Below are 26,022 nucleotides of genomic sequence, written 5' to 3' on the forward strand. Positions count from 1 at the left end.
ACTAGAGGAACCCGAGAGGAAGTGACGCAAAGCCAGCCGCTGTCGCTGCCCGGTTAGCTGTCAAAAACCCGGATGGTTTTTTAGGTGAATAGGTGGAGATGGGTGAGTTTTGGGTGCTGAGTTCATTACCTTTTCCCAGGTGATAGCTGTTGTTTCTTTCTGCTGGGCAGCTGACCAGGCGGTGCAGGCCAGTTGCAAAAGCAAGCAGTCTTGCAGTGTCCTAAAAGCATAGATAGGTAGATAATATAAATATAATTCTTTATATAATGTTACAGGGGAGGGAGTGTGGGGAAGAGATATTTGTTGCATGTCAGCTTTCGTGGGCTAAAGCGAGGAAGCGTTACTCTTCCATGGGGGAGAGATGCTACAGCTCCCATCATCCCTCAGCCCTGCTGGGCAGAAGTCCAACAGCATCGGGGGAACCGAGGTTGGGACAGGCTGAGTTCTAAGTTACTGGAGGGGAACCTGTGGCCTTTTAAATTTAGCATTCCAACTCGTCAGCTGGCACAGGGAATGGCTGTGGATGATGGGAGTTGTAGTTCAGCAACATTGGGGGGGGGGCTGCTCTTGCAGCAACAGAAATAGTAATAATTGATGGGTAGAGTATAAAGGCTGTAAAGAAACATCGTTTATGGCCCAGGCTTCTCTCCCCTTTCCTGTAGATAGACCCCCCCTCCCAATGATGTCAGATTTTCTGTGTCAGATGACAGCACTTCTAAACATTCCCTTTCTCTGAGCTTTCTGATGTTGGAATAGTTTTAATGTGGAAGCTGTTGCATGTCTGTTTACCTGGTTCTGTGTTCCATGATTAGGGAGCAAAAGCTAACTGAAAGCTAGTAAAGGAAGGTGTTGTTGTTCAGTCGTTCAGTCGTGTCCGACTCTTCGTGACCCCATGGACCAGAGCACGCCAGGCACGCCTATCATTCACTGCCTCCCGCAGTTTGGCCAAACTCATGTTAGTAGCTTCGAGAATACTGTCCAACCATCTCATCCTTTGTCGTCCCCTTTTCCTTGTGCCCTCCATCTTTCCCAACATCAGGGTCTTTTCCAGGGAGTCTTCTCTTCTCATGAGGTGGCCAAAGTACTGGAGCCTCAACTTCAGGATCTGTCCTTCTAGTGAGCACTCAGGGCCGATTTCCTTGAGAATGGATAGGTTTGATCTTCTTGCAGTCCATGGGACTCTCAAGAGTCTCCTCCAGCACCATAATTCAAAAGCATCAATTCTTCGGCGATCAGCCTTCTTGATGGTCCAGCTTTCACTTCCGTACATTACTACTGGGAAAACCATAGCTTTAACTATACGGACCTTTGTTGGCAAGGTGATGTCTTTGCTTTTTAAGATGCTGTCTAGGTTTGTCATTGCTTTTCTCCCAAGAAGCAGGCGTCTTCTAATTTCGTGACTGCTGTCACCATCTGCAGTGATCATGGAACCCAAGAAAGTGAAATCTCTCACTGCCTCCATTTCTTCCCCTTCTATTTGCCAGGAGGTGATGGGACCAGTGGCCATGATCTTAGTTTTTTTGATGTTGAGCTTCAGACCATATTTTGCGCTTTCCTCTTTCACCCTCATTAAAAGGTTCTTCAATTCCTCCTCACTTTCTGCCATCAAGGTTGTATCATCAGCATATCTGAGGTTGTTGATATTTTTTCCGGCAATCTTAATTCCGGTTTGGGATTCATCCAGCCCAGCCTTTCGCATGATGAATTCTGCATATAAGTTAAATAAGCAGGGAGACAATATACAGCCTTGTCGTACTCCTTTCCCAATTTTGAACCAATCAGTTATTCCATATCCAGTTCTAACTGTAGCTTCTTGTCCCAAATAGAGATTTCTCAGGAGACAGATGAGGTGATCCGGCACTCCCATTTCTTTAAGAACTTTCCATAGTTTGCTGTGGTCGACACAGTCAAATGCTTTTGCATAGTCAATGAAGCAGAAGTAGATGTTTTTCTGGAACTCTCTAGCTTTCTCCATAATCCAGCGCATGTTTGCAATTTGGTCTCTGGTTCCTCTGCCCCTTCGAAATCCAGCTTGCACTTCTGGGAGTTCTCGGTCCACGTACTGCTTAAGCCTGCCTTGTAGAATTTTAAGCATAACCTTGCTAGCGTGTGAAATGAGTGCAATTGTGCGGTAGTTAGAGCATTCTTTGGCACTGCCCTTCTTTGGGATTGGGATGTAAACTGATCTTCTCCAATCCTCTGGCCACTGCTGAGTTTTCCAAACTTGTTGGCATATTGAGTGTAGCACCTTAACAGCATCATCTTTTAGGATTTTAAATAGTTCAGCTGGAATATCATCACTTCCACTGGCCTTGTTGTTAGCAAGGCTTTCTAAGGCCCATTTGACTTCACTCTCCAGGATGTCTGGCTCAAGGTCAGCAACCACACTACCTGGGGTGTATGAGACCTCTATATCTTTCTGGTATAGTTCCTCTGTGTATTCTTGCCACCTCTTCTTGATGTCTTCTGCTTCTGTTAGGTCCTTTCCACTTTTGTCCTTAATTGTGGTAATCTTTGTACGAAATGTTCCTTTCATATCTCCAATTTTCTTGAACAGATCTCTGGTTTTTCCCATTCTGTTATTTTCCTCTATTTCTTTGCATTGCTCGTTTAGAAAGGCCCTCTTGTCTCTCCTTGCTATTCTTTGGAAATCTGCATTCAATTTCCTGTATCTTTCACTATCTCCCTCACATTTTGCTTGCCTTCTCTCCCCCGCTATTTTTAAGGCCTCATTGGACAGCCACTTTGCTTTCTTGCATTTCTTTTTCATTGGGATGGTTTTCGTTGCTGCCTCCTGTATAATGTTACGAGCCTCCATCCACAGTTCTTCAGGCACTCTATCCACCAACTCTAAGTCCTTAAACCTGTTTTTCACTTCAACTGTGTATTCATAAGGAATTTGATTTAGATTGTATCTTACTGGCCCAGTGGTTTTTCCTACTTTCTTAAGTTTAAGCTGGAATTTTGCTATAAGTAGCTGATGATCAGAGCCACAGTCAGCTCCAGGTCTTGTTTTTGCTGAGTGTATAGAGCTTCTCCATCTTTGGCTGCAGAGAATATAATCAATCTGATTTCGATGTCGCCCATCTGGTGATGTCCATGTGTAGAGTCGTCTCTTGTGTTGTTGGAAAAGAGTGTTTGTGATGACCAGCTTGTTCTCCTGACAGAACTCTATTAGCCTTTGCCCTGCTTCATTTTGAACTCCAAGGCCAAACTTGCCAGTTGTTCCTTTTATCTCTTGACTCCCTACTTTAGCATTCCAATCCCCTATAATGAGAAGAACATCCTTCTTTGGTGTCATTTCTATAAGGTGTTGTAAGTCTTCATAGAATTGGTCAATTTCAGTTTCTTCAGCACTGGAAGTTGGTGCATAAACTTGGATTACTGTGATGTTAAAAGGACTGCCTTGGATTCGTATCGAGATCAATCTATCATTTTTGAAATTGCATCCCAGTACAGCTTTCGCCACTCTTTTGTTGACTATGAGAGCCACTCCATTTCTTTTACGGGATTCCTGCCCGCAGTAGTAGATATGATAGTCATCTGAACTGAATTCGCCCATTCCCGTCCATTTTAGTTCACTGATGCCTAGGATGTCAATGTTTATTCTTGCCATCTCATTTTTGACCACATCCAGCTTACCAAGGTTCATGGTTCTTACATTCCAGGTTCCTATGCAATACTTTTCTTTACAGCATTGGACTTTCCTTTCGCTTCCAGGCATATCCGCAACTGAGTGTCCTTTCGGCTTTGGCCCAGCCGCTTCATCAGCTTTGGATCTACTTGTACTTGTCCTCCGCTCTTCCCCAGTAGCATGTTGGACGCCTTCCGACCTGAGGGGCTCATCTTCCAGCGTCATATCTTTTATATGCCTGTTGTCTTTGTCCATGGAGTTTTCTTGGCAGGGATACTGGAGTGGGTTGCCAGTTCCTCCTCCAGGTGGATCACGTTTGGTCCAAACTCTCCACTATGACCTGTCCATCTTGGGTGGCCCTGCACGGCATAGCTCATAGCTTCCCTGAGTAATTCAAGCCCCTTCGCCACGACAAGGCAGTGATCCATGAAGGGTATTTGTGTGCAAACGGTTATTTTTTATTTTTTTAATGTATTTTTATTAAAGATTTCTTGGTTTACAAAAGTATGTGCAAGTGTGCAAACTGTTATTAGCTTACAAGTATCTGCCACTCTTTTGGCCTTTTTATCTTCTGTATAAGTTGTAGATATTCAGCCAGATTGCCTTGGGCTTTATTGTGGAAGAACAGCGGAATTTATAAATGGGACTGAAATCCATGGCGATTGTGGGGTAAGTAGAGGATTGTGAAAAGACACTTGAGTATTTTAAGTTGGCGCAGTATAATGTTTTAGTTGCTATTATTCAAACATTAGTGGGTTTGGCTGGGGAAAGGATGGCTCAACGAAACTGCTTGTCCGTCAAATACAGCACATTATTCAGTCCCGTTCATTTGTCTGCATCCCTTTCCCAAGCCATTTTGTGTGTGTGCAAAACGTTAATAGGTATCTTTATAAAACAATATGTGATTAAATTCTCCAGGTGTGTCCAAGAGGGCAAAGGACAGATGCTCACAAAATCTGTCGGCCATGTATGGGATCTCCAGAACGCTACGATTGGCTTTACCTTGGCTTTATGGCAATGCTTCCTCTAATTTTGCATTGGTTCTTCATTGAATGGTATTCAGGAAAAAAGAGGTAAATGTTTCCTAAGCCCTGTTTCAAACAAGAAACCGAATGTAACTTTTGAATCTAAATGTGCACTTACCTTGCTATTGAAGGTGCCGGGGGGAACCAGCTACCCTGCAAGTTGGACTGCTTACCCAGCTTTGGGAAGGCTCTGGGATGCTGCCAGAGCCCTCACGACTCCTTCCCTAATCTGGTTGTCTTGCTTACCTGGCTTTGGGAAGGTGGCAGTAGGGCTCCAGGATTCTACCAGAGCCTTTGTGCTGCCTTCCCAAAGCTGGGTATACCCACGATCAGAGTTGTGCATGGGTGAGACGGTGGGAATAAATAAATGGAGAGTGGGTTTCTTCTGCTCTTCTTTCCTTTATTCTCTCCCACCCACTCAAAGCTACAATTGCACAAGTCTAATAAGTAAAAGATACAAATTACCAGTACTGATTTTGATTCCTTCTTTTCCCCTCTTTCCAGCTCCAGTGCTCTGTTCCAGCACATCACTGCTTTAATCGAATGCAGCGTGGCAGCCATCGTTACTCTGCTTGTGAGCGACCCCCTGGGCTCCTTGCATATCCGCTCCTGCAAGGTGGTGATGCTTTCTGACTGGTACACCATGCTCTACAACCCGAGTCCTGATTACATTACCACTATTCATTGTACCCACGAAGCAGTCTACCCTCTGTGAGTATCTTTTCGGTGGCCTTGTCTGTGAGATTGCAATTGTTTTGTAAAAAATCCCCACCTCTTAACAGCTGTTCCCAAACAGGTAATCTTGGTGTCTTGATCCTGTGTTACAGGTCATCTACGCTTGCTTACTTAGAAGCAAGCCCTATTGATGGGGATTACTCCCAGCCTTATATAGTTGCAGTGGTTTTTTTTACTACTCTGCCCATATTTGCTAGGTAAAACCATGGCTTAGAATGAATGCATCAGCTCCTGGGGAGGAAATTGCATCTGCTTTGCTTCTCCTTGGTCATTTTAGCTCCATGCTGCAACTAAGACAAGGTCTGGGTTAGCATGTCATCTGAACCTGGGGTCATGCTCAGAGGAATCATGGAATTGTACAGCTGGAAAGGATCCCAATAATCATCTAGTTCAACCCCCAACTATTCCCGAAACCCAAGATTGAACCAGGGACCTTTAGAGCTTCAGTCTAACGCCCTCCCAACTGTGGTTAAGTTCTCCCCACCATAACCACAACCTGTAGCCAAAGTTTGTTCTTGGCTTAGCTGCTGTGCCACGCTGAGCTAAAGGGACCAGGAAAAGAACAAAGCAGGTGTGATCTCCTCTCCGGGAGCAAACACATTTAAGCTGTCCCAGTAAGCCATACTTTGACATGGTGAACATGCCTATGAACAAGAGGCATGGTTAAGCCCCTCCCTCCCTGTCACTCATGGCTCACATGTCTCTCCAGGGCAGTGGAAGAAAATGAATGGGAATAAGATGCTACTGTGCATTTGTGCTGGAGGGAGAATAAGGATAGGAAATAAGATAAAGAGGAAATTATGCAGATTGCCATGACTTGGGGTACAAGATATCTGGGGCCTGGATTTGTGGGCCAGCAGGGCATAAGAAAGTTGGAGATGTGAAGTTGAAGAAACAGCATAGCAAGGATTTTGCATAATTGGGGGGGGGGCAGGTATAGAACTTGTGGTATACCGGTATATGTGTCTCGCGTTTGTTGGCCACATCAAGAGTGAGGCGTGAAGTTTTTGGCACTACTGTGCTCTGATATAAAAAATTCTCTCTTCCAGCTACACCATTGTATTTATATACTATGCCTTTTCTTTGATGTTGATGATGATGCTTCGACCCCTTTTGGTGAAGAAGATTGCTTGTGGGCTAGGGAAGTCTGATCGATTTAAGAGCATTTATGCAGCTCTCTACTTCTTCCCGATCCTAACTGTGCTTCAAGCGGTTGGAGGCGGCTTGCTCTGTAAGTCACCTTTATTTCCCACCCCCTCACTTCCCCCTCTGCACAACTGCTGGAACAAACCAGGTAGTTGCACCTAACATGCAAACCAAAAACTATGGTTAGCGGCTTCCAAACAAGCCACATTTGGAAGCTAACTTTCAGTTTAATCTGGCATGTTTGGAAGCTGTTAATCCAGGCATCCCCAAACTCGGCCCTCCAGATGTTTTGGGACTAGAATTCCCATCATCCCTGACCACTGGTCCTGTTAGCTGGGGATGATGGGAGTTGTAGTCCCAAAACATCTGGAGGGCTGAGTTTGGGGGTGCCTGTGTTAACCATAGCTCATGCCTATCCTGGATTATTAAAGCAGGATTTGAGTGTCTCAGTGTGGCAGCTGCCTAAGGACCATTTCACCTTGTGAGCTGAGCAGTTCATACCACTCACTTTTGGTTACTACAGTCGTACCTCGGGTTACGTACGCTCCGGGTTGCGTACTTTTCGGGTTACAAACTCCGCTAACCCGGAAGCGCAACCCAATACACACGTGGTTTGCGCATTGGCAGAGTGTTTTTCGTGGGGTTTTTCTGGTCTGCACATGCGCAGAATGAATTGTTCGGGTTACATCCTTTTCGGGTTACGTACTGTAACCCGGAACGGATTAAGTACGTAACCTGGGGTACCACTGTACAAGGATACAGAATTTTATTATATCTATTTCTATCCAACCTTTCACTCCACTCTGGCACTGGGTAAAGTCAGGCCGATAGAACTCAGTGGGACTTACTTTTGAGTAGGCATGCTCAGGATTGCACCCCATAACAACTATTTATAGCTTCTGCATGACTGGTGCGGTAAAATTGTGTTGGTGTGTCAATGTAACGTACAACTGTTTTCTTCCAGACTATGCTTTCCCTTACATCATCATAGTGTTATCTCTCATCACCCTGGTTGTGTATCTGTCAGCTTCCGAAGTAGATGTAAGTAGGACACTGTTTCATTTTAAAATATATACTTTTTAAAAAGTGACCTACAACTGAAGGGATAAAATGGAAAGCGGAGGAAATGGTCGGCAATAAGCGATTGAAATTCCTTGGGCAATTCTGCAGGGGATTCCCTACCACCACCACCCCACCCCCACTCCGGGTTGGCAAAGAGGTCTATCCTGCCATTCTTTAATTGTTTTATCTTCAAAAGCCTATTGGCCCACTCGTGTTTGAGACAGCTGAAGTCTTTGGCTTTGTTCACACTTTCCACACTGGAGAGGGAGATAACGTCTCTGCTTGTTTAGATTTTGGGGGGGGGGCTCTGATGACCATTCTGAACAGTCAGCACATCAGGAGAGGCTTAAGAACTAGCTGGTTACCATCTCATACAGTCCTCCAAGACCGAGGAGGAAAAGCAGCCGTAGCTACTGCATAAGAATCCTTCCTCATCAGTATTATTGCCTGGCTTTTCAAAGAAGCTGTTCCCTGCCTGATGTCGCCAGACTATTTTAATCTTTAGCCAAGGATTTCTTGGTGGGGTTTCACCAATTATTAAAACAGCAAATGCAAATAAAGAGCGAACGACAAAATAATAAATCATCTTACGCATGGTGCCAAACTGAAAACAGGGTTGGTATCGGGTGGGTCTCTTGAGGAGTGAGCATTCCAACAAGCAGGATGCTGCTATGGAGAAGGGCTTAAGCAAAGGCATCTGTAACTGCTGCAACTGCCAAGTGGCTTCTTTTAAAGGAGAGCAGCAACTGTTGGTGCTAAAGAGGATGGGTTGATATTGGGGTATGTGTGTGCCTGCTTCCCCTCCTTCAGAGAGAATAACGAATAGTAACCTAGTCAGTCCATGGACCCTCTCCTTCCTTTCCAGTTATGGGCTTGTTTGTTTCATAAAATTTGTACACCACTTGATTGTCAAAAGAAAACCCTCAAAGCAGTTCACAGAAAAAGATAAAATAAAATGATCAGTATGAAAAATTAGTAATGATCAAAAACTTTTTAAAAGTTAAAATAGCAGTGGATTAAAACTTGTGCCAGCTCTCTAAAGATGTGGGCAGGCTTGTCTGGACAAAAATATTTTTAGCAGGTGCCAAAAGGAGCACAGTGAAGTGGCCTGCCTGATGTCAATGGGCAGGGAGTTCCAAAGTGTAGGTGCTACCACACAAAAAAAACCAGGTTATTACAAATGCAGAACAGGTATTATGCGGCAGCCGCAATTGTGCCATTCCCTTCCTCAGCTCTCCCAAAAATACGATGGAGAGGGAGACTAAGAACGGCTTAGTTCAGATACTCTCTCCACCAAGAGACAAGATAAAAGGAGAGGCTTCAAAAGGCATCTTGATTTCATTCTGCCCCTTTTTGAAATCTCTGTTAGTCTCAGACAACATCTGTGTAAAAACTAACGGCAACATCTTTGTCTTCTGTTTTACAAGACTTTCAAGGATCTCCTTGTCAGGAAGAAAAGGCTCGTTGTTCTGTTCAGCCACTGGCTCCTGCACGCCTACGGGATCATCTCCATCTCCAAGCTGAACAACGTCTACCAAGACTTGCCCCTGCTGGCTTTGGTGCCGGCTCCTGCTCTTTTTTACTTGCTTACGGCAAAGTACACGGATCCTTCCCGGATACTCTCCGATGGAGCAAATGGACGTTGAGCCAATAATCCAGCGTTGTAGGCGGAGGTTCTCTGGGGCCCACCCATCCTTCCCCTCTTATAGGAAGCTGTCAGTTCTATTATCAGTCAGCTTTCAGGTAAAGTTTATTTTATCTTTAGGCTCAAGGCTTAGTCCCCAGCTAGATTCTATCCTCCTAAGCAACGTTTGGACGCACCTGTGCATGCAATGCCTTAGAAGTGTTCCATCAGCCACAGGAGCCAGAAGCCTGTTCATGGTGAATCAAGGCCCGTCCCCTGTAAATATGTTTATATTTGCCCACGATGTGCGAACGTGAAACATTTTGTACAGCGTATCTGGTAACAGTGTAACTTTTATTTTGGAGTGCAGTATTTTATCACGGCATTGAAGAATGAAATGTAGAAGAATAAAGCTCAGTGGTGTTCCCGACTTCAGTCCACAGCTCTTGCGGTCTCTTCATTTCTAGATAAGAGGTTTGGGAGAACAATGCAGGTTGTTATTATTTTTATTAAAATCTGTTTGTAACAACACTTTGATGCAGGGTGGATAAAAATCAATGATTTTTTTTAAAAACAGATTTTTTTAAATTTCAATCGGATTTTTAAAATAAAATGCTTTTTTGGGGAAAATGTTTCTAAAGATAGTCTTCTATTTATGTTACATTATATTCTAAAGGCTATTCATCAGGAAATAAGGATTTGTTTAATTTTTTCATGTGTACTAAAACTCAGTCTAAGTTTTTTTTAAAAAAAATTGTTCAACTACATCAGTGAAACCTTTCTCTGGTTGTAAATATTAAGATGATACCAGCAAGAATGTCTTTCTGTAAAAAATATATATGATTTAAATCAAGTCTTGCAGACCAGTGATTTAAATTGATTTGATTTAAATCAAATCCACCCTGGTTTGATGATTAGGAAAATCTCCCAATTCATGCCAGCCAATTTTGCAGAGGAAACATTTTTGTGAGAGAGCATGCTCTTTCAAGCACCTACCAGGTTTTGCACCTTGCTTTCCCAGAATAAATGTTCTACCTTTCGCCGGAGCAGAAGTTCTCTTATAGAGCCATTTACATCACCTATTACTATTTTTAATTAAAATTCTGTGCCAAGGTAATCCAAATTTTGCAGTAGGGAAACCCGAAATCTTCAATCCCTGTATTATGTGCTCCCCCTACCTGTCAGTCTTGGGTTTCCTGCTGCAGGAAAGGTAGGATAAGAAAGAAGGATATATGCGGTAGCAGGCCCTTTGTGATTACTGTTCAGATTCCTGCCCCTAGCAAAAAGAAAGGGGGGGAAAAAGAATGGAAAATTAAAGAAGAAGAAGAGTTTGGATTTGATATCCCGCTTTTCACTACCCGAAGGAGTCTCAAAGCGGCTAACATTCTCCTTTCCCTTCCTCCCCCACAACAAACACTCTGTGAGGTGAGTGGGGCTGAGAGACTTCATAGAAGTGTGACTAGCCCAAGGTTACCCAGCAGCTGCATGTGGAGGAGTGGAGACACGAACCCGGTTCCCCAGATAACGAGTCTACCGCTCTTAACCACTACACCACACTGGCTCTTTTGGTGTGTCATTAGGCAGTGGGAACAGAGAGAATGGTGTTGGAGTATTGTCAATATCAAAGAGTTATCACTGTGCTAAGCAGAAATGCTGACTCAGCAGCATAGAGAAATGGTTGACTCCCCCATGCTGGCTTCTCCCCTGTATGTGTGCTGATTCCTGGATGCAAGACTGCTTTATGATGATGCAAGACTGCAACCGGAAGAAAGCCCTAGTTGAAATACACCTTGACTCCTGAATGTCTCATGTGGGGTTTCTGTGCATTACAACAAATGTCTTGAGCTACTGAAAATTTTAAGTGCTGCCAGAATATTTTGTTCCAGATCTTCCCCGGCCACGTTGTGATTGGTATATTTCTGTTGGCAAGAATCTGCTTCACGGAGTGTAAGTTCTGCTGTTTCAGCTGCCCTTTGTGTAGAACTGAACTAATGTGCCACCACTGCAGAGTGAGCTCACCTCGTCACCTGGGTACGATTTGTCTTCTAACAGAGACTCCATTGCCATATAGTTTAGCTGCAGCCCGTCGTAAACATAGTCAAGCTTGTCGTTTCTTTTCCTGTTTTTCCTTATATACTCATCCAGAATAATCATGACGTCTTTCTGGTACCGCAAGAAAAACTGCAGCGAAATAAAAGACGGCTCACCTTCAAGTTGGGCTGTTAAATTTTCTATTGCAAGAGGCTGGTTCGGGTTGCCCCAGCTTTTCTTGAATACCCACATTCAAATGTGTAACCCTCATTTCCATTGAAATCTGTCCGTAACTTAGGTGTTACACAGATGGCAGCAATAGTTTACAGTCGTACCTTGGAAATCGAATGGAATCCATTCCGAAGTCCGTTCGATTTCCAAAGCACGGCTTCTGATTGGCTGCGGGAAGCTCCTGCAGCCAATCAGAAGCCCCGTCGGACGTTCGGCTTCCAAAAATAGTTTGCAAACCAGAACAGTCACTTCCCGGTTTGCAACATTCGGGAGCCAAAACGTTTGGGAACTAAGCTGTTCGACTTCCAATGTACGACATGGTTTTGTTACAGTATGATCACATCTCATGTGGGACTTCTGTTCCAAAGGTTCTGCGTATACAAAAAAATCATGTATACCCAAAGCTTTGGAGCTGCCCCACGGCTAGCGGGTGAAGGGGAGAATCGCCTCTCCTCCCAGAGCCCACAAATCAAGTAAGCCTTGCCCAGAAAGCAAGGCTGAGAGCGTGAAAAGCTCTTTTCACACCGGGTAACTCAAGAGAGCTTTTAAGCTCTCCACCTTGCTTGAATTTCTCACGGAATTTCAACCATCCTACCTTCAATCGTTGAAACTGCACATGTTAAATGCATGTAAGATGCAATTGTACTGTATTTGAATCATTTTTTAAAAGTACAAGTGGGACTGCAGTTTCAAAAGCAAGATACCCGCACGAGCTATTTCATCCAGGGGCTAAGGTAGAAGTAGTCAAAAGCATATTTGTTATGCAACTCAAGTCCAATATGCAATATATATTTCTTCTTTCCAGCCTGACTGCCAGTCCTGTATAAGCTGCTCTCTCTTTCCAGGGGGATGACACAGGAGTAAACCCCAGGGCACTGTGTCCCAAAAGTTGTTCTTAACCCAATACTGCATCATACCTTTTGAAGCTTGGAGTCCTTTATCCACTTCTTGACAAAAAGTTCTAAAAGAAATTAAGACATTTTTGAGCGTGTAGGGAAACGTGTGCCAAAAAGCCGAACTTTATAAATGCTCCATTTAAAAGTGATTTTTATACTATCTATTGAAAGAGAAAATCCAGACAGCAACTGAGACCAAATAAAAAACTTTTATCAAAAACTTGGATACCTGGTGCTTCTAGAGTGCCAGTTAGCTTAATAAAATATCTTTCTGTTATAAACAAAAGCATTCAGAACACAATTCAACCGCTGAAAACCCGCAGCTAGGAGGGGGGTTTGGTCCCAGTGGTTGGTGGCAGGGGCAGGTTTAAATTCCACTCCAGGGCAAGTGACCCCTTATTCCTGCAGGGGAAAGGGAAATTACACTGGCGATGTTTCTGTGGAGAAAGCAACCTGCCCTACTCCTCTGAAACTGGGTAGCTTACTAATAGGGATCCCATTGTGGTTGTTGCTACTCTCCTCTCTCAATAATGGGAACACTGCAAACGCAAGAATAAAACAAAAAACTGCCCTGTGTATTGTACATGGGGTGTCAATCCATGGAGCAGATTCAGATACATTTTTATCATTCGTACGTACCTTACTGCAGTGTTTTTCAACCTTTTTTGGGCAAGGGCACACTTGTTTTATGAAAAAAATCACGAGGCACACCACCATTAGAAAATGTTAAAAAATTTAACTCTGTGCCTATATTGACTATATATAAAGTAATTCTCTTGAATGGGAATCAAATAAACACACTTTTTCCCACGGCACACCAGGCAACATCTCGCGGCACACTAGTGTGCCGCGGAACAGTGGTTGAAAAACACTGCCTTACTGTATGTCTGTGTGTGCATGAATACACACTGATTTCCCCCTTGACTGACACCTCTGTTTCCACCTGGCCTTTTATGCTGATCCACGGCAGCTCCAAGGAATCCCCCTGGGCATGCATTGTCCAGCCAGGCTTCCTCAACCTCGGCCCTCCAGGTGTTTTTGGCCTACAACTCCCATGATCCCTAGCTAGCAGGACCAGTGATCATGGGAATTGTAGGCTCAAAACATCGGGAGGGCCGAGTTTGAGGAAGCCTGGTCTTCAGCGATAATGCAGCTTAGAATCATAGAAATGTAGAGCTGGAAAGGACCTTGAGGGTCATCTAGATTCCTGCATTGCAGGGGGTTGGATTGGGGTCCCTTCCAACTCTACAATTCTGTGAACCTCCTGCAATGCAGGAATAGGAAGCTGCCCTGCAGTCAGAGCACGGGTCCGTCTGGCCTTTCTCTACACTGACAATGGTTCTCCAGGATTTCAGGAGGGGGCAGCCTTCCCCAGTCCTCTCTGCATATGCCATGGACCGGAGACCTTCTGCATTAAAAGCAGCTGCTCTGCTACCCCTTGGGCTATAGCCCTTCCCTAGAATCTCATACTGCAGCACTGCCAACGTGGGTCTGTGGTTGCTCAGTGCGGTGTGTACGTTCTGGCTGAACACCAGCTCAGAGCCACATTTCAGAAAAGACAGTTTTGATTGCTCAGCATGGTGGACCAGCCGTGAGGAAAGGCAGCCATAAAGCCACAGACCTAAAAAGCTTCTTGGGAAAGCCAGCCACAGCCCATATCGCTGGAGATGCGTGATGGCCAGTTTACTGAAAATTCATGCTGATTTGTCTGTACAGAGGGATGTTACGTCAAGCGATTGTTACGCCATGCTTTGCGGTGTTGTTTTCTTCGTGGTGGTGGGGTTTAGGTAGGTTTGTTGTGCAAGAGTGCCAAATCCACTTTCATTGTGTGACCTGAGTCTGCAGGTATGTGATTGATTCCCACCTGCGAAACAGCAGCGGTCTGGAAGCAACCTTCCAATGCGGGACTTGTATTGCAGCAGCAATCAACTTCATGCCCCACACGTCACTCACCATGAAGCTCTTTTGTAGCTTTCTGGGTTTCTTGCCTCTCTGACTGAAAGAGTTTTGCCTCACTTTCGATTTCAGAGATATCTTCTTTGAGAAAGGCAATGCCCTGCCAGGGTAAAAACATTCCCAGTGGGTCAGCATCTGACGTGTCCTTGTTAATGATATACAACAAGCCTATCATTTCTTAAGTCACATTTTGTTTTTCTTGTGGGAGATTGCAGTCAAATACATCTAGCAGGCATGGGGCTAGTTAGTGCACGAAGTGGTAAAGGACCACAGAGTTGTATTGCTAGATAGGCTCAGCTAGTTCACACCCCCTAGAGAGAGGAAGTGAAGCCTTTTGCTCTTCCTTTCTCTCTCTCTGCATCATGTAACCCACTGAAGGAAGACATGTCTAGGCTTGCTCCCAAGCTTAAAGCACATGTTTGGAACTATATTCTGTATTTTCTACACACGAGTATTTTGCCTACGTTATCCTTGCTGCTGCATGGAACAATGCAAGATTGAGACCTTGAATCTGTAAGTAAATAATTTTAAACTTACTTAAGAGTATGCAGTCTGCTCATTGCACGAGGGGTAAAAACAGGTCAGCTGCTGTGTACAGCTGAAGGGGATTAAAAAGATCTAACAACCTATATTCCTAATGCTTTACTGTGCTGCTTATTTTTGTGAGTTTAATACTCTGCTACTGGGGCTCACTGTGTGCTAGCCCTGTGATTTGAGTCCTTGTAAGTACCTGAAAGTACCCTTGCACTCATTAAACCACCCAACGTTTACCCCTTCGATTCCGGTTCTATTTAGAAATTTCCTGTGACCTAAGAAGCTTCGGATGAAAACATACAAAATTTACAGTGAATAAGACATCTCTCCATTCACTTCTATATGCCTCTTTCACACATATCTGCACCTTGTGTACTCTGCCCCAAGGAAACCTAAATTCCATGGGCAGGACTGAATATTTAAAATTTGCATAATTACTGAATTTTCCCAAGCTATCTCGGATAGAACCACACCAGCAAATTTTCTGTAAACTTCAGTGATTTAAGAAGGAAGCCTGGGCCAGGTTTTCATAGGCCAGGAAGCCCATGGTGTCAAATGCATGACAGAGGCTCCTAAGTGGGTTGGCACCTAAGGCACCTATGTATCCTGAGTACAAAGGTAGAGAAAAAAAGGTGGGATATATATATATATATATATTTACAAAGTGAATATTTACAAAGGCAAGAGAGAGCAAGAAATGGGCTCAATCACTGTACTGGGAATCCACAACCCAGTCAAATGTGCAACCATAGTGAGCATGGCACCCTCCCTGCAGCTAGCAGCTACCAGAGACAAACAGGCAGAGCAAGTTTAACAGGGTAAAATAATGCCTAAGAATGGCTTCCTGCAGTGGGGCAGCCATTTCTAGGGTTTGCAGAGACCAAATTGCACAATGCCAACTTTCCCCAGTCTGGCAGCTTCCTGTTTTGGTGCACCCAGAATACATGCATTCCTCACTACAACAAAAATATCCCAAAAGCAATAATGAAGTACAATAAACAACATTTTCAAAGCTCTTCCTGGTCCTTGTATTGGTTTGCGTGTCACGCTATTGCGGTATGTTAACTTCCACTTCCTGAAGGTGTGGGCTGCCAGAGGCAGACTCGGAATACTCACTGCTCTTAATCTGTCGTTTTCTCCGTTCAAAATGTACAGCCTTCTATTAATCTCATAGATATCTCTCTCAAGGTGCTTCAGAGAATATGTGAAGCTTTGCAACTGCTTTAATGCTTTCTCCCTGTTGGTCTTTATTACGTTCTTTGCGTAAGACTGAGGAAAGAATAGTTACCTAGTGAGTCTAAAAGACACTATATAAAAGGGATGGGGAGGAGGCAGGAAAACAAAGTAGGGCACGAATTCTTCCTAAATTCAGGGCTCCTGCTCCTGCTACTCTAGCTGTGACATCCATTGTTTCATGTGCAAATGAATCACCATGGGGCAGTCTCCCCTGATACAGCTTCCATTCTGCCCAGTGTCAACTCAAATAGCACCGCACCCAGACCTCCCAGTGCTTGTGCCAACCAAGGCAGAAGGGAAGAACACCTTTTTCTTGCAACAGCTCCCAGACTGGCACCGAGAAGAGGCCTGGATTCTGCTTGGCTGTTGTCACATGGTGGCAGCAGGGTCTACACAGGATCCATCAGATCCTACACCAGTCCTGCCCCTTCCTGAAACTCCCTTTTGGCTACCACTGGTGGTAGCTTCTCTGCCTGCACACCTTTTGGTCAGGTGCTCTTTGCCAGCAGAGCATCCGCACCAATGGAGGAGGTCACTCGAGGGAGGGGCACCTGCACCCCATCAAATGGGTGGGAGTTTGGATTGCCCTGTTATTTATCCAGCAACGCCTATTTGGCTCCTGGGATTCTCCTCAGGCCATAGCCTCCCCCCAGCCACCCCCCTCACTGGCCCTCTTTCACTGGCCCTCTTTTGTGCCCAGCTGGACTGTATCCTTAAACTCTGATAAGCCTATTCGCCGGCCTGGACAGAAGGCAGAGAGGGATGTGTGAGGGGTTGTAGGAACAAGCCTACTATACAAAGATAAAATCCTACAAACTGCATAAATATTTTGTATGTTTTAAAGTAGGGCTGTAATCTTTTTACTGACTTTACAGTTTTATCAATTGTAAACCGCCTTTAGGTTGTTGTTTTCCCCTGCAATCTAGCAGTGTGTAAATGTTTGGGGGGAATTTTTGGTTTGGTCTGTGAATTTGGTTGTTTTCTGCTGCTCCAGAGAAGCGGACACGGAGCAATGGATTCAAACTACAAGAAAGAAGATTCCACCTAAACATTAGGAAGAACTTCCTGACAGTAAGAGCTGTTCAACAGTGGAACTTGCTGCCAAGGAGTGTGGTGGAGTCTCCTTCTTTGGAGGTCTTTAAGCAGAGTCTTGACAGCCATCTGTCAGGAATGCTTTGATGGTGTTTCCTGCTTGGCAGGGGGTTGGACTGGATGGCCCTTGTGGTCTCTTCCAACTCTATGATTCTATGATTTTTTTAATATTTCTGTATTTATTTTTTATTTATTTTTACTTTTCGTTTCTTCTGTATTTTTTGTATTTTTTTGGTTTTGGGAAAATTAATTTAAAAAGAAGAAAAATAAAAATAAACTCCTGCCTGGAAGTTGGAATGCAGTCTTTTTAAAAAATAATAATATTTTTTCTTAGTTTTCAATTACAATAATCCAAAAATAGCCTCATTATAACAATGCCAAATTATAAATACAATTCCTAATACAAATGATTCAAATACCAAATTATACAATTTGGGGTTCCCCCCTCCCCCCGTGTGCTAGAATTGATGGTTTGATAATTTACTTTATTTCTGGAATTCTGTCTTTAGGCCACAAAAGGTTTTCTTCATCTTCAGTTTAGCTAATGGCCACATTCTGCAGTGGAGCCATCCATCCCATAACCCAGGCCTGAGGCCGTTATTGTGTGGCCTCCTTGTGTGACCTATTTGAATAAGCCACATGCTGGGCGGTACCACTTCTCCATGAAACTCGTCCTTCTCACTTTAAAGTTCCCAAGTGACCAGCTTAACTCCATCAGCAAAATAACGTAGAGATGATAGTCAGCATGTGATGTGGTCGTGTAGCAAAGCAGTACACTAGCAATGTTTAACCATTAGGATTAGGAAGCTTTCACTGGTCTGCAGCTTCAAGTTGTGTGCATATTTACCCCTGGAGTGCTTGGATAAGGGACCAGCCATCACAGAAGCTGAGCTGCCAGAAATTTGATGCCCCCCCCAAAGCACAGATCACACCAGAGTGATTACCTTTAGCCTGGTGAGTTTGGCGGTCTCCTTTGTCGACTTGTCTATGCACTTATTTAGTGTGATCATTTCTTCCTGGAGTTCTAGAAACAAAACAGGAGGAGGAAAGACTCCATTTTACTTAAGTTAATATAAGCTGATCGCCGAAGAATTGATGCTTTTGAATTATGGTGCTGGAGGAGACTCTTGAGAGTCCCATGGACTGCAAGAAGATCAAACCTATCCATTCTTAAAGAAATCAGCCCTGAGTGCTCACTAGAAGGACAGATCCTGAAGTTGAGGCTCCAGTACTTTGACCACCTCATGAGAAGGGAAGACTCCCTGGAAAAGACCCTGATGTTGGGAAAGATGGAGGGCACAAGGAGAAGGGGACAACAGAGGATGAGATGGTTGGACAGTGTTCTCGAAGTTACTAACATGAGTTTGGCCAAACTGCGAGAGGCAGTGAAGGATAGGCGTGCCTGGCGTGCTCTGGTCCATGGGGTCACGAAGAGTCGGACATGACTGAACGATCGAACAACAACAACAATATAAGCCACAACAGCAGCCAAATAGCCCAGTAGGATCTCCCTAACAGAGACCAGAGAGGTACAGAAGCCTTTCATTACACACAAGTTCAGACCTGCCTGCTCTATCTTAATTCCTGTATCTGGAGAACAGCTCTAGTCCCTAACATTTTCTGCAACTGCCTATGGCAGGCATAGGCAAACTCGGCCCTCCAGATGTTTTGGGACTACAATTCCCATCACCCCTGACCACTGGTCCTGTTAGCTAGGGGTGGTGGGAGTTGTACTCCCAAAACATCTGGAGAGCCGAGTTTGCCTATGCCTGGCCTATGGATTTTCCTCTTCTGAGGCAGCAAGGCCCATAGGCAGTCAGGAAGGCAGGGGGTCCAGCCAGCTGTCAGGTCAGGAACCACGATCCAGGAGCACAGTCCATTATTTTGGGAGACAAGGAGGCAGACAATACAGATCCAGGGTTCAAGAGAAGAGGATCAAATACAAGGCCTGCAGGACCATGGACAGGTAACTGAGTGCTAGAAACGTGCTCCACTCACATGGTTTAAGTTCCTCAAAAGTAGTGGCCCCTTGGCTCTGTGCCTAGCACTCTGACCCTTTCCCCCAACTTGCTGCATTCTAACCGCCGGGAGTGTTCCAGGCCCTGAACTACATAAAGTTAATGGAAAGTTTTGAAAGTTAACTGTTTTTACCCAAATCCATCTCAAATCTAGCCAAGGGATTGGAGAGCTCACTGACCTCAGAAGAAACGATTTAAAACCTGGCCTACTGAACAGTCTTTTGATGGCTAACCTGCTGGTGGATTTCTTTTTAAAAGATTTGTTCTTAATGGCTGTGTTTTTATAATAATAATAATAATAATAATAATAATAATAATAATAATAATAATAATAATAATATATTATTTATACCCCGCCCATCTGGCCGGGTCTCCCCAGCCACTCTGGGCGGCCTCCAACAAATACCAAAATACAATTCAAAGTCACAAATTAAAAACTTCCCTAAACAGGGCTGCCTTCAGGTATTTTCTAAATGACAGGTAAGGTTGTGGGCTGCATTTACAGTTGTTTCTATTGCGTTTTGATGTTACGAGCTGCTTTGATAATCCAATGGGATTAAAAAGAAGTAGTTGTGTATTGTAGAAAAAATATAAACCCCCGACCATCACCCCACAGGAAGCTGCCTTTTATTGGGAGGATAAAAGTATTTGTCCACCTGGTCCATTGCTGTCTGCTAAGATTGGCAACAGCAGTCCAGGTTAGCTCAAGATGGCAGGGATGGCACCAGGCACTTCAGCTGAGAAAGCATGGACTCTATCCCTGACCTATGTCCCCTGACGCCTATCTGCAGAATACAATATAATAAGAAGGTTTGGGGGAAGAGGAAGCCTGCGCTCCCTTGTGCTCATTATCCCTCTGTGATGTCATGGAATGTACAAAGTTTAGAAACAGGCAGGAGAAAAAGCTGCTGTCCTATGGAAACTACTCAAGGCATACCGTCATACAATTCCTTCCGGATGGTATATTCAGCGGTTACTTCCTCCAATTCCACTCTCAACTGCTCCGAAAGTGGGATATTAACTTTCAGTTGCTCTTCCTTTTCCATTGTAAGTTTTGTTACAGTATGATATTCGTTCTTTTAGAGAAAATGAATAGAACATACACAAGGAATGAACGAAGGGGCAATGGGCTTCCTAAATGGTCTGATGATGCATTAAACAGCTGGCCTGTCCAAAATGTTTGGGATTCTCAAAACAGTACAGTTAAGCCGATGGGTCTCAAACCCTCAGTGAGTTAGGGACTCTCCCTGCACGTGAAGACAGGCTGTGGTGGATGGAGCGGTTGAGACCAATAGTGGGTCCAGCAGTTAAGAAGGCGGTTTCTGCACATGCTGTAGAGGGAAGTTAGGGGCAAATGGAGCTCATCAGCAGGGGAAGGTAGCCCATCTAGGAGAAGGACCCTAAAACTTCATGGCCTTGCAAGATATCCTTGGGTGAAGAAAAGGATAAGGAGTAAACCCAACACAAATCCGGAGTTGGGTCTCTAAAATGGTTGGATGGAGCCTTTTACGCCTCCTTCTGGCAACTCCTGCAGCCAAGGTGGTGCAAAATGTGCTGCTTTGCTTTCCTTTGGACCTCATCAGCGAAGCCAAGAGGTGGGTTTGGTCGTCTGGGCAGCCCAGGACCTCCATACACACTGCCCAGGCCTGCATCCCAGGGAGGTCACTTTGGTGCTGCAAGCACAGCAGTCTGACTTCACCCTTGGAGGCACACTCCATTGTCTCTCGAGACAGACAGATGCTAACAGCAGTCAAGCAATAGTGACATATTCAGATGGGTTGCTGGGCCAACTTCCCAACTGCTAGATGACCACAGGTCATAGGTATAGTTTTTTGCACCATATATATCTCCCAATGCAACCCTACCTCAGCAGGACACCTGCCCATTCAGCCCTTCCCCTCCCTAGGACTGAACACCCTCCCCTGCATCTCCAGCTGAGCCTCCTTCCCACAAACCACTGCTTGCCCTCCATGCCCAGTCAGGCGTCTCCCATCATCTTGATGCTCAGGCATCTTTGCTACAAACCAGGGGGTCAATATTCCTTCCTGGCTGCAAATTCAGCACACTTCTTCTGACCCCCTCACACATGCAGCAGTCATTTATATAGAATGGGTGGTGTTGAGGCATGCCATAGCAGAAGGGCCCTTAACCCTACCAACGCCATGTCTTCCTAGTCCTCAACAGGTCAGTATCTGGTGCCGAGTGTGGTGGAGACTCTATGGGCTACACTTGGAACCTCTTAAAGTTGGGAGAATTTCTGCCTTGCAGGCCCAACTGGGCCCACTAGGCCTCTGAATTTGGCTCACAAAACACACCCATGATGTCAGTCATCTGACATCATACTATGTCGGGCACAGAGATCTATCTGTCCTCTCTGATCTCAGCACTAAATCACAGAAAGGGAACATGTCACCCACTAGATGCCATCATCCCAGCCCATGGCTATGCTGGTTGGGGATAATGGGAGCTGGAGAGTTACATAAAATATGCTTATGCCACGTATCAAAAAGATGGTTCTCTTGCCTCAAGCTTAGTGATTTCCGCCTGCACTTTGGCATCACGTTTTTTGTAGTAAGCTTGCCTTTTAATCAGTTTGCTGGCGAGTTGCTTGGCCAAGTCTTGGGTCCTCAATAGTTCTACTGTGAGTTCTTCATTCTAGTCACAGGGAATAAAAGCAAGGGCGGGGATCATTTCTGCTATTCTTGGCCCTCAAGAGACTGGGAGGCACAATTTGACCAGACAGAAACGGAACTCTGGGCTTCTGTATATTCTTGCATTTTCTGTTGGAAGCAGTAAGAAGTGTGTGTTTGGGGGGCAGAGGAGAGTCCCATTTAAAGAGGAAAAAGACACATGGCAGAGGAGCACCTAACTCACAGATCTGGTGGCATCACATCTAGTCTGGCTCGAAGCATAATGCAGTTTTGACTGGCAATTTCAATCAATTTCCATGGAAGAATTGATGAGAAAGCAGGTTCTGCTCCACAGCTGGGCAGAGAGATGACTTTGGCTCCACCCATCCCTAAGCATGCTTGTTTTCTCAAACCAATGGCTTCAAGTTACAAGAAAGGAGATTCCGACTAAACGTTCGAAAAAAACTTTCTGACAGTAAGAGCTGTTAAGCAGTGGAACAGACTCCCACGCGAGGTGGTGGCCTCTCCTTCCTTGGAGGTTTTTAAACAGAGGTTGGATGGCCATCTGTAATGGATGCTTTAGCTGAGATTCCTGCATTGCAGGGGGTTGAACTAGAAGACCCCTGGGGTCCCTTCCAACTCTATGATTCTATGAACTGTTTCCATTCAAGCTGCCCATTGTAAGGACAACGTAACTTAAGGAATGGTCCTTGAGTTTATTTCCCTCTTCCTGCCCTATCCCTTTTTCCTTTTGTGCTGTGTCTGTGAGAAATCAATGCACCCCAAATGCTGAGTGACAGTGATAATTACCATTCCTGTGAAATAGTGGGGTGGGGGACCTGATGGAGAATGTGTGTATTTAAATGTTAACCAGGGAGAGCACAAATCTAGGAGTTTAGGTTATGAAACCCTGCTATATCCCAGGTTTCACTTTACCTGCAGAAAATCCACGTGGATTTGGTTTCAGGCACATAGTGGGTATCTGACAGGAACGGGTCAGCAATAAATCACACCAAGTAAGTGCAGTTAACTCTTTACCAGAAGGAACAAAGTATGCTCAGGATCTTGCCTCTATGAGGCAGTTGTGGATACTAAATGTTCCCACCTTCCCACAGCTGCTTAAGGCTTCTCCTCTCCTGGGTCCTTCCTAAGCAATCTGAGACTCCACAGGCAAGTCTGTCTTTGCTCCTCCTGCTTCATGCCTCTCCTGGTCCTGGGAAACTTGCATTAGCCTGACTCATCTCTGCCTCTTGGCCTCCCTCGTCCCCTGCTTCAGCTTCTGATCCTGGACTTCTCTCTGCCACAGACTCCTCCTGTTCACCAAGCCCTGTTACCCCTTCAGCTTCAGACACCTCCTCCTCCCAATCTTCCCTTTCTGACCACTTACTGTAGTCCCAACACCAATCCCTGGGCTCTGAGCCTTTGACCTTTGGGGGTTCCCCAGCTGGTGCCACCCACCGTTCCACTGCATCCAGCCAGTCCAAGATGGTATCATACCTGCTTTGTTAAGGTATTAAGATGCATTTTACCAGCATCTGACTTTTCCTTTGAAGTGGTCAGTAACTCTTCCTGATCACTCAAAACTTTCTCATACTTGGCTGTGATTTCAGCAAGTTGGTTCTGAAGGGTTTCTCTAGCAGGAAGAGAGCCACACATATTAGCCATCACAGAGTGTTAATTGAACGGTCAATTTGAACAGTGATGTTGGGTTCAGTCACCTTTCCTGTACAAGGATCTCCTTTTGCTGATAATGTTTATGGTAACGGTAACAACAACACAGTAGCTGCAAATGTTCAAAGTGCTTCTTCGTACACGGTAACTCGGAGATCAAGAGTTATTTCTTAAAATAAAGCAGCTGAAGAGACAGTTTTGAAAGGTATCTCCAACATTTCATCATTTAAAAAAACAACAACAATCACAGTCCCAGAAAAGAACAGGATATTTGGAACAGAGAAAGCTATCCAGAAAAAGAGAGCACTAATTTAGTCTAATTAATTTACTTGTGCTTAAATATATATACTGCCCTTCCTCCCAAAGGAGCCCAAGGAGGCAAACAACAAGCAATAATATGCAGGCTGAGAAAGATCATTCTGAATTTGGGGAGAGTGCTGGGGGTGCCAGTCACAAAATGGCTCCTATGGGAGAGGGTGTGGCAGAAAGTTCTTCCTGGTTGAGATATTTGAATATGGCTATCCTATCTCCTCTCAGTCTCCTCTTTTCCAGGCTAAACATCCCCAACTCCCTCAACCATTCGTCATAAATCTTGGTTTCCAAGACCACTGATCATCTTGGTTGCCCTCCTCTGCACACCTTCCAGCCTGTCAATATCACTCTTAAATCGTGGTGCTCAGAACAGTTTTCCAGGTGTGGTCTGACCAAGGCAGAGGTTCCCAATCTATATCCTAAGCGCTCTTGCAATTATTAAGCCTTCTGCGTAGCCACTGCCTTAAATCAACTGCACTTTTCCCATTTCTGACCAGGATTTCCATTTGGCTAATGGAGAATTCTGTGATCCTCCACGGTTCAAATTCTCCAAGTTGCACAGGGGATTTTGCACCCTTGGCGAGGGTGTGCTTGTAGGTTTGGTGGAGCTAAGGCTGATAGAGAGAAAAGGAAAACAAGCCAGACCCAATAGGCACAGAACATCTAGCACTTGTACCTGTGTTTACATTACACAATTCTATGAATTGGGAAAGGGTAGTTTGATATCCAGACCTAAATACAGTGCTACCTCTGGTTACAAACTTCATTCGTTCCGGAGGTCCATTCTTAACTGAGGCGTGCTTTTGCTAATGGGGGCCTCCCGCTGCCACCTGCGCTGCTACCGCACAACTTCCACTCACATCCTGGGGTAAAGGTTGCTACCAGGAGCAACTACTTCCAGGTTAGTGGAGCTCGTACCTGAAGCGTTCGTAAGGAGGACGGTACGGTAACAGAGGTTTCCACTGTAACAGCATTTATTGGCAGCATCAGGGAATTGCACATGTATGTTTATGAATCTGACACAAACGTCCTGCAAGTATTTAGTGCAATATTTTACTTTCAGATAATATTTTACCTTCTCTCAGCTTCTTTGTTTAATGTTACCTCTAAACTTCCTAGCTCTCTGCTGTAGCCGGTCTGTGAGGAACTGAAACGAGAGTGTGATACTAAATAATCAATTTTCTATGATCTCCTCCCAAAGCAGAGTTCTGAGGAGCATCTCCAGCTGCTACCACCAAGCTGTGGTAGTGGCCCTATTTTCCTTTTGTACAAACTTGAATTAGTTTTCTGTTGTGGCTTCTGTATTAGATTTTGCACATTGTTCTCTCAATTCTTGGATACAAATGTAAGATTTAAAACGTGGAATGATTTGGTAGATTTCTGGTGCGCCATTTATGTGCTGCTTACTGTATACTGGTGGTAGTGGCCCTAGGCAGTCAAAATCTCGGAGGTCCCCTCATGTGCGCAATCTAGTGGGATAACACTGAACTAGGAGGCTTGGTTGTAATTTTCTTCAAAGACTAAAACAATATTATTTTGATCCATTGCCGCAGGGTACCTTAAGAGGTGTGGGGCACCACAGGCGGTGCCTACGCTGCAGCAATCTGGGGAGTAGATCAGACCAAACACCCATTTAGTCCAGCATCCCACTCTCACGGTGGCCAACCACAGAGGCCTAGCGTGGGCGGGGCTGGGGGCATTGCCCTGGGCACATTTTTTTAGGGGGCACCTGGTTGCGCCCCCATGACAGGTTCCCCCTCTAGTCCAGAGCTGCAGGGAGAGAAGCCGTGCCCAGGCCGGGCCTTTGGGGCTGAGGTAGCGGCAGCGTCTCCTTCTCCTCAAGACCAGTGAAGGGATGTCTGAGCGTGCTCCACCCCTGGGCTCCTCTCCTCCGCTCCTGCGCAACAACCCAGCGCCGCCCTGCTGGAGCTCCACTCCTGGGTCAGGCCTGAACTGGGGGCAGGTGAGGATGAGAGGCAGTGGCAGCATCTCTGTATCTCTCTCTGCTGGGCTCTGGCTTGCGAGTAAGTTCATCAGGGGCGCCACACTTACCCTGCCCCGGGCACCAGCAGCTGACGCTACACCACTGGCCAACCAGGTGCCTCTGGGAAGCCCGCAAGCAAGACCTGAACGAGACGGCGCTCCCAGTGCTTGCAATTCCAAGCAACCATTATTTGGAGGCATGCTGC

General features: G+C 45.1%; 2 protein-coding genes across 3 annotated transcripts in view; one reads left to right on the plus strand and one right to left on the minus strand.

The window, feature by feature from the left end:
- JKAMP (JNK1/MAPK8 associated membrane protein) lies at nt 1-9,653 on the plus strand. Of its 2 annotated transcripts, none has more exons than XM_033171708.1 (7): nt 1-102; nt 4,215-4,303; nt 4,553-4,707; nt 5,164-5,370; nt 6,444-6,625; nt 7,505-7,581; nt 9,030-9,653. In XM_033171708.1, the coding sequence occupies exons 1-7, from the start codon at nt 99-101 to the stop codon at nt 9,246-9,248; spliced, it is 933 nt and encodes a 310-aa protein (XP_033027599.1). In that variant the 5' UTR covers nt 1-98; the 3' UTR covers nt 9,249-9,653. The 2 variants fall into 2 exon arrangements, with proteins under 2 accessions (XP_033027599.1, XP_033027684.1); XM_033171793.1 differs by having other exon boundaries at nt 69-102; nt 4,221-4,303.
- An 828-nt stretch (nt 9,654-10,481) lies between these two features.
- The window catches only part of LOC117060469 (coiled-coil domain-containing protein 175-like), a 33,069-nt gene continuing 17,528 nt past the window's right edge, over nt 10,482-26,022 (minus strand). Inside the window, exons 10-19 of the mRNA XM_033172705.1 lie at nt 24,909-24,980; nt 23,348-23,483; nt 21,744-21,875; nt 20,158-20,296; nt 18,147-18,226; nt 15,991-16,143; nt 14,338-14,440; nt 12,406-12,449; nt 11,246-11,407; nt 10,482-10,502 (exon numbers count right to left, since the gene is read on the minus strand). Of these exons, the coding sequence (XP_033028596.1) occupies nt 10,482-10,502; nt 11,246-11,407; nt 12,406-12,449; nt 14,338-14,440; nt 15,991-16,143; nt 18,147-18,226; nt 20,158-20,296; nt 21,744-21,875; nt 23,348-23,483; nt 24,909-24,980 (1,042 nt within the window). The remainder of the gene's footprint in view (nt 10,503-11,245; nt 11,408-12,405; nt 12,450-14,337; nt 14,441-15,990; nt 16,144-18,146; nt 18,227-20,157; nt 20,297-21,743; nt 21,876-23,347; nt 23,484-24,908; nt 24,981-26,022) is intronic.

This window comes from Lacerta agilis, chromosome 1 (genome assembly GCF_009819535.1).
Source record: "Lacerta agilis isolate rLacAgi1 chromosome 1, rLacAgi1.pri, whole genome shotgun sequence".
Lineage (NCBI taxonomy): Eukaryota > Metazoa > Chordata > Lepidosauria > Squamata > Lacertidae > Lacerta > Lacerta agilis.